The sequence below is a fragment of the Dermacentor andersoni genome, chromosome 6, assembly GCF_023375885.2.
Source record: "Dermacentor andersoni chromosome 6, qqDerAnde1_hic_scaffold, whole genome shotgun sequence".
NCBI lineage: Eukaryota > Metazoa > Arthropoda > Arachnida > Ixodida > Ixodidae > Dermacentor > Dermacentor andersoni.
In genome coordinates, this window is record NC_092819.1 from 49447245 (window position 1) to 49455809 (window position 8565).

The 8565-nt window shown below is 47.9% G+C and overlaps 1 protein-coding gene across 2 annotated transcripts in view; it reads right to left on the minus strand.

Moving 5' to 3' along the window:
• LOC126522940 (SEC14-like protein 2) overlaps window positions 1-6709 on the minus strand; it is a 29184-nt gene extending 22475 nt beyond the window's left edge. The window contains exons 1-2 of one of the 2 annotated variants that reach the window (XM_050171788.3): window positions 6336-6709; window positions 4442-4511 (exon numbers count right to left, since the gene is read on the minus strand). In XM_050171788.3, the coding sequence (XP_050027745.1) occupies window positions 4442-4511; window positions 6336-6389 (124 nt within the window). In that variant the 5' untranslated portion in view covers window positions 6390-6709. The remainder of the gene's footprint in view (window positions 1-4441; window positions 4512-6335) is intronic. The other variant, XM_055066622.2, reaches the window with a different exon arrangement.
• Between the last annotated feature and the right edge of the window lie 1856 nt (window positions 6710-8565).

An 8565-nucleotide genomic window follows, 5' to 3' on the forward strand; every position in this document is an offset into this window, starting at 1 on the left:
AATGTTGTGCCAATGATTGAACTTGCACAGCATTTCGCGGGCAAATGCTCAGGACGTGCACTATCCTCTCGGATACCTCGCACTCCTCGTAGCCCGGACTGCATGCGCGTAATTGTATCGTAAATTTTACTGTGCCTAAGGACAACCTTCCAATTTAAAAAAGAAGCAGAATAATAAGAAATTAAGGTGTAGTATTTTGCTTTTAAGCTTCTTCACGCGCCAAGACAACTATTTTTATGCGAAAGAACAACACTCTCTCAAACTCACGGGCTATTCTACTAATATAGGATTCACGTGCGACCAAAACACCCGCTGCAAAACCGGATTCCCAAGACGGAATTTATCCCGCGGCTGCCTGGAAAGATGCCCAATCTAGCTGCCTGCCATGGCTTTTTCGAATGCGGACTTCTTGTATGTTGCCCTTTCCCGTTAGCACAGCACATACTCCGATAGCGTCTTCTTTCCGACACGAGTGGGTGCAACCTGGATTCCGCAATAGATAGTAAGTGGTGGACCGACTCGGTGCGACCGTGATGGGAAATTCTCGCAAAGCCAACTCTCGAGAGAAGTGCTCGACGAATGCTCCGCAACAACAACAAGATCGGGCGATGTGTGCGCTATCGGTTGGTATGTGCAAACCCTCCGTGGTAACCCAGTGGTTATCACGTTGCGGTGCTCAGCTGGAGGTCGCGGGTTCGATCCTGCAGCCGGCTGCTCGCGGATTTCGATGTGCGTGAAATGCAAAAAAAAAAAGTCCATGTACTCAAATGCAGGCGCAACGTTAACGAACCCCAAGATGGCCAATAATATTCCCGAGTCTCCCCCACTACGGCGAGCCTCACAATCAGATCGTGGTTGCGGGACGTAAAATGGCCCACAGTCTAATTCCAATTCATGTTATCACGCTGTAAACCAATGGATCTCGCAAATTTTGAAGGTGAAAATTTCAGCGCGAAACCCAGGACAACCCACAAGGAAGAGACGAAGAAGATGTCTCGTCTGTTCTTTGTGGGTTGTCCTGGGTCTTGCGCTGAATGTTTCACCTTCAAATACATTGTACCACCTATAGCCCCAACCGAAGTTTTATTGCATCTTGCGAAGTCGCACAATCGTTGTTGCTATCTCGTAAGCTGAAAGCTGTGGTTGCGCTGTTGTACTTTTTCAGTCTCCTTATGCGTAGTTATGCACCTTTGTTTTGTTTTTTTACTTGTATTCTCCTAGTTTCCTTTTCTTTAGCAACCACTTTCATCGTATCATTCTTCTCCCCGTTTTTTTTTTTTTTTTTTCTGTTCCGTTATCCCATATCGTTTCCATGGCCGCGATATAGTTGAGGGGTCCGATGAAAAGTGGGACAATTATGATGACCCGGCCTTCGTCTTTCCTTTAGTCTTTCTTTTTTTTTTTACTTACATGCAGAAGGTTATCCCCAAATCCCGAAATTGTTACTCAAGCAACAACAAAAAAAAAGGAAAAGAAAGAAGAAAAGGTTAAAAAAAAGAAGCACGATGCACCCAAATAAGCACGAGCGCGCGCGAAGATTGTCTCCTCTATATGTGTATACGGGCGCCAGCACCGATAGAGCAGTCCGGCAAGTGTAGGACGATAACTTGTTACACAAGAGCGGAGGAACTCGTGCACGCAAGCCTCTTAACATATGCATAAAAACAACAACACCGCGAGATCAGCTCGTCAAAAAGAAAAAAAAAAAAAAACAAGAGAAGCACAATGAAAGGACGACAGGCCAGGAATGTCACTTAAAGGCAGTCGATAAGATTAGTCTCCACTAAATAAATAGCGAAGGGTACTTACCGCGCGCGCCTCTGCTTATCAGGACTTGACCACGGTCCAAGCACTATGCTCATTGTGAGAGGACGTCTATCAAGGACGTTCGAACGGTTACGCAGGCGAACACACCGTTGGTCATGTTGAGAACGTTCTATGGTAACATGCTCCACTGCAACGTCGGAGTTATCACAGTAACTGCAACGTGGGAACCTTCGTATTTTTGGTGCGACACAAGAAATGAAGCCCGTATAGGTTACGTCTAAGCGTAGACGATGAAGGAGTCTGTCTAATGTGCGGTAAATCTTTTGGTCCGGTGAAAAAACGCAGGAGTCAGTCAACTTTGCACGCGAGTGAAAACTTTCCACGTTCGTCGAACCATGTGTGTTTGTCTTCGCTTTCTTGCGCGTGACATACATCAACAATAACAACAACTCGCAGGTCTATAAGGGCATAATTCTCATGACGTGAAACGTCTTTCAGTTCGGTCAGCCTAGGGCGTCGCTTGCTAAAGCCGCATGTAACGAGAACGCGTTATAGCATTATGGCGTATGCCTTTGCTCAAAAGCGTTACGTTTTCGGCGAGTTGGTTGTACGTGGTTCTTATGAACTTTCCGGTTTTTTTCTGATTGTGGAAGCGTATATATATGTCGCTGTCACAATAAAAACCAGTTGAAGTTTGCGCATGTTGTGTGTCCCTTCTTCGTTCGACGTCCTGTCTTTGTGCGCGCAAAAGTTTAATAAGAACCATATACCTTTGCAACCGTGTAAACTACGCGCCTTGCATCGTTGTGCAGAGAAAAGAAGTCATGCACGGGTCGCGTGCACAGATGACGTCGTTGTCGCGACAAGCATGACGTAGTCTGAGCTAAATTTAGCCTCTCGCTCGGCGTTCAGAACGACACAGCTCGGCAGTACGTTTGTCGATCGATCCGAGCAGGAGTGGTCGCGGTTGAGAGAACTTACTCAGACCATCGTAGATATATAATTCCTCAAACTCAAACCTGTGCTCATCTGGACTTATAGGACTTACAAGCGTGCAATTTGTTGCAGAAATTCGATGGTTGTTCGGCTATGGCGTCCTCGCGTTCGCCACGCGAGTTGCAGAAACGGTGTGAAGAGACTCGGGTGGCGAGACGGAGCGATGGCCAATTATAGCGCCCACCACCTTTCACCACGGCTGATACCGCTATACGAATAGGGAGCGATCACGATTCCACGTTGAGACCGTACGACCTCCAGCATCATAAGTTGAACGTGTAAGCTGTGTAATGCGTCAATAAATGTCACTTGTGTGTATGGTTGCGTCATATCTGTACCCTTGTGCTCATACACTCTCAACACACTCATACACTCATACACACTCGCACAAGACGTTTCACGTACTCCACAGCGGCTGCGCCTCCGACACAGCCTACTCGATATTTCTTCTCTTTATGGAGGTGTTAGCCTGTTTATGTTTGGTGCCGTGCGTTTTTAATTCGTTTCTATTCGCCTGCTCGAGAGAGAGAGACAGAGGCTCTTTAGCGAAAACTGGAGAGCTTTTCCTGACGACACTTCAAGCACGCTGCTCCAGACGCATAAAACACACGAAGCAGACGACAACACGCAGCGTACAGAATTAAAATGTCGAGACCAGTGTCTCGCGGAAAGGTTTAAAAGCGCATTTTGCGTCATAGGGCGGGACACGGAGGCGGCTATGGGGTAATGCGTTCGTAGCACTAAGGTATTTTTTTTAATTATTATTAAAGAACTATTTTCGTTTTTACTCCTTTAGGTACGGAGTTTTATTCGCCCTTAATTGCCTTCCCATTCCCCCCCCCCCCCCCCCCCATTCTTCACTGAGTACGAAATAACGCAACTTTATTTCACACCTTGGGGTGCTGTGGGGTACACGTTACGCACTTTGTTCGGGATTGCCGAGTCTTCCGGAGTGAGCACGTTTCGTTGCTAAGTGTTTTAAGGCACAATGGAGTGGCGGTGGCCATGGCAGTAGACTTTGCGGTTACAAAAGGGGACGCCTCTTGTTGCAAGGTGCAACCATTCCATTTCTGCGAAATGGCCGCACCATCATGGTGAAAAGCTTCCCGGCGCGCCGACTTGCTATAGTGTTGAAAGGAAGCGTATAGTGCGTGTTGGTGTGACACGGACGAAGCAAATTCTAGCAGCAACTTTCCAAGTAAACACAGCCTGGGAACGTCAGCATCGTCGTCGTCATCGATGTCATCCTCATCACCACCACAACCACCGTTTTTGCAACTTCTGTGGCTGCCACAAGACCGTGTAACGCATCCCTATGCTACTTCCCTTCTTTTGATCAACAAACACAGTCTGCGTTCTACCCTAAGTCGGCTGGACGACTGCGAGGAAGCTAAAATATTGGGAAGCAAAAGTACTATATGCTCTGTGTGCTCGTGCCTTATCACTTATCCCTCTTCTTCCTATTCTTCCCGCTTCCCTTTCTCCCAGTTTCTTGTTCTCTCTCTTTCTTATTACCAATGTCATTCCTTTTCTGCTTACATATTCTGCGAGAGCACATTTATTGACATGCACGGCGCTTCTCGCTGGCAATGTCAATACGGTATGCACAGCTGCGTAACTAATTTATAAGCTGATAACGTTATCGTCTACAGAGATGGACGACTTGTTTTCCTCTCACCGCGTAGCCAGCGCAGCAGGAATGCATCCGTGTGCGAAGGCCGCTTCACGTCTGCCACGGCATGTCGGAACTGCACAAGTAAACGGAGAACATTCACCAGGCGTCGAAGTAACAGTAATTTCGTAATAGTTCTGCGGAAACCCGCAACGTGGAGGGAAGTAATTAATAAAGGGAAAATGAGACATCCACCCAATCGTAGCAATTGCTAGAAAGGAAACCCGTATACGGGTTCCTCGAAAGGAATAGCTTCGAAGTGGAAGAAAAATTCTTCCTGGTCTGGGACTCGAGCCCGGGACCACCACCTTTTCGGGGCAGCCGCTCTACCATTGGACCTAACCAGGCGGCTAGCAGATGGTAGGGCGAAGTCGAACTCATCAGCAACTCTGAAGCAAAGGCAAGAGTTTGACGTAATAGTTCTGCGGAAACCCGCAGGTTGGAGGGAAATAATTAATAAAGGGAAAATGAGACATCCACCCAATCGTTGCTACGATTGGGTGGATGTCTCATTTTCCCTTTATTAACAGCAATTCTGCTGGCGTCCTTGAAGCCCTTGGGTTCAAGGAAAGCAAAGGGAAAGTAAACATGTCCGCAATGCGTGCGTGTGTGCGTGCGTGCGTGCGTGCGTGTGCGTGTGTGTGTGTGTGTGTGTGTGCGTGCGTGCGTGCGTGCGTGTGCGTGTGTGTGTGTGTGTGTGTGTGCGTGCGTGCGTGCGTGTGTGTGTGTGTGTGTGTGTGTGTGTGTGTGTGTGTGTGTGTGTGTGAGAGTGTGTGTGTGTGTGTGTGTGAGAGTGTGTGTGTGTGTGTGTGTGTGTGTGTGTGTGTGTGTGTGTGTGTGTGTGTGTGTGTGTGTGTGTGTGTGTGTGTGTGTGTGTGTGTGTGTACAACGAAGGGAGAGTTCGATTTATATCTAATAAAATGTATGGAGAGATACGGCGTTCAAGGCACACCACACACAGAAACAGAGCGCTAGATGCTCGGCATGCATTGCTCAGGACATCAGGAGCAAGAGCGATCAGAGGATACAACACTGTGCTTTATGTTTTGTTTGTATGGTTGACAGGCGAAAGCAACGCCTCCAGTGCTACCTTGAACATTTATCAGAGACAGGTTGTACGGAGTGTAAGAGTGAGGAGCGTAGTACAGAGTACCATCTATTTGGGGGCCGCATTCTCGGTCCGACCACATTCGAGGGTGCTTTCACTTTTGCGTGACGTGGTGTCTGGCGCGACGCCTCATTAGAGCGACGACGATTCTGCGCACTGGCTGAGCCAATCAGAGTCCACTCAATGGAGTATTCCAGAAAGTTATGGACTGAGAATGTCATTGTATTTACACGATCCTAAAGCCGAGAATCTGAGGAACAAGCGGATAGCATGCACTGGGGCGGGACGGCTGGCACTCGTCGAAAAGAGCGACCCCATAAAGAAATCTTGCGCAATTGATCGACAAATACGATGAAGTATAAGTGTTAGAAAGACAGAGGCTTTATTTGCAGGAAAACTAATCACAGTTAAAGCAGAGAGGTCTGCCTGAGATAGTGCGCTCTAGCCTGCTACATTGAACTGTAGGTAACGGGGAGCAAAGGTATTGGGGAAAGACGAGGATGAGGAGTATAGGGGGAGAGGGAATGCGCGTGTATTGCACAACGGCCCTATGCTCAAGCCTCTCGGGAGGTCCCGCGGCATGTAGGAACTTCAATCAAGATTTCTTTGTCTGCATTGTAGTTGTAGCACGATGCCGTGGCCCTAGTACAGCACTCTCAGTGAAGTTCTGCTGTACACCCGCCAATGGAGATACAGCGAGAAGCGCAGTCTGCCCGTGTATACCTTACCAGCACCATCACAAATGGAGGCTTTGCCAGGATCTGAAAACGCGAGCGTAACGCTTTCACCCACCTGGTCCAGCGCGGCTTGTTGACGAGCGCTCAAGTTGCCCAAGTATCCACTCATGGCTGCACAGCTGTTTTTACGTGTGCGGCCGCAGCGACGTTTTGCAACTGTGCGCGCGGTCGGTCCGTCGAACGCGACAACGGGATTCGACTCCCTGCAGAGCTTCCGCGACCCAACGCCAGCCGACGCAATTACGTATAGCTCACGCTGCTAACAATCTCCACTGCAACTGGATTCGCGACCGAACCGCGAGAGTCGGGGCACCGGTCGCGGGTCGGTGACGGCTCGGTCTGGAACTGCCCTATCCTTGCTCGCCTGTTCCGTCGATGCACGGCCGTTGCTCCGGGTTTGTCAACTTATAAGCTCATTACAAACAACGTCTTGTGAACAAAGCGTGCGATGGGAGTCTCCTTTCGTCTCTGGTGATTGCGAGGAGATAACGATAGAGTTCACAATGAGCCACGTGCTTGTCTATATAGGCAGAGCTCCGCATTTTCTCAAGATAACGACGCGAAGAATATCTGACCTCGGTGATAACGTTCGAACGTCGCGCAAAGGGATAAAAAAAAACCAATAACAACAAATCGGCCTTCGACAGGGAAGACCTTGGAGCAGAGATTAAATTAGGTACGCTCACTATAACTTTCATTTCAACGCGTTTATGAATTAATGGGTGGGCGTTATTTTGTTTGATAAGGTAACGTATGAAAACATAAGAATCGTCGGATGATAAAGTGAAGGTACAGGAAATCATCAATTGATAGCGTATTGTTTAGTGCAGACAAAACAAAGGGAATGTATTTAAAAGTGCAAACTCGTGTCTGGAGGATAACTAGGAAAGCAAGATACTAAGGTACGCCGAGTGACACGGCGAGGGAGTGTTTTTTTTTAATTTATTTAGGCAACTGGGTTAGATACCCGGACTGTCTTACGCGTCCGTGTGTGACGCTGTTTTCTGGAACAATGAGGCGTTTGTCGATTGCCACGATGACAAAACACTAGCGTGTTCTTGAGCCGAGCAACGAGTCAGCGCTGCTGAGCCCTAAACAGACAGCGCTAACTCGCGTCTCGACAATAGAGTTTAACGAGTCAGCGGCTTCAGCAGCTAGAGTCAATCCATCCTCACAAGCAAACTGACTCGATGTTCGACGCATGCGTCCTTTACCGCTTTCAAATGCCCGCGTGGAAACGCCAGCAACAGATACGCATCTGCGCACTGTAACGGGTGCATTTTGTTGCCGCATATCCTTGGGAGTGAGTGAGTGAGTGAGTGAGTGAGTGAGTGAGTGAGTGAGTGAGTGAGTGAGTGAGTGAGTGAGTGAGTGAGTGAGTGAGTGAGTGAGTGAAATAACTTTATTTCGGTCCAGAGAAGACGCAGGTGAGACCCCGCGCCACCCGGCTAGTCCCACGTAGGGACCGCCAAGCTGAGCTTGACGGCCCTATCGCGGGCACTCTGGACGGCCTGGGTTTGGTCGTTGAGTTCGGGGCTGCCCAAGAGCGCAGCCCACCTGTCCTCGCTGAAGGAGGAGCCGATGGCTTCGCAATCCCACTACACATGGTCCAATGTTGATGTCATGTCCTTGGGAGGTATAACATCTTCATCAACACGACAGCTGTGAAAAAAATATAAGAAAAAAGCTATTTTCAACTTCACTGAAAGACCGACGACGGAATTTTATCCTTAAGCTTTTTTTATCCTAGTCAATACAAGTAAGATGCAATCTGAGCAGTGACTTTACGCACCTTATTGATGATAGTTTTGGTTTGACCACAGTTCGAACTTAGAAACGTCGATGACAACAGAAAAGGTAAAGTGCACCTCTCGGTACTCTTCAGAATCATGAAATACCGGCATTTGTCGTCAGTTGGGAAGCACCCAGAACGTTGATTGATTTAGTGACTGCTCCTGAAACATGGTAGTGCTAGGTCTGACTGCCTCAGCCAGGACGAACCCTTGAAATTTTAGGCTTCTTTTTTTTTCTGAAGAATCTGAGTAAGGGTTATTTCGTGGTTGGCTGGGCGCATTCTTCATATGAATGACGACTTTCACTTTTACCAACGAGGATTTTGTGGTGATAGTATATATATATATATATATATATATATATATATATATATATATATATATATATGTATATATATATGAGAGGAGAGCTTATGGCTGTTCTTGAACCCACGCGCTTACCTTAGCACGCTGGTCACACCCATTGAGCAAGGATTCTCGGATATGCGTGGA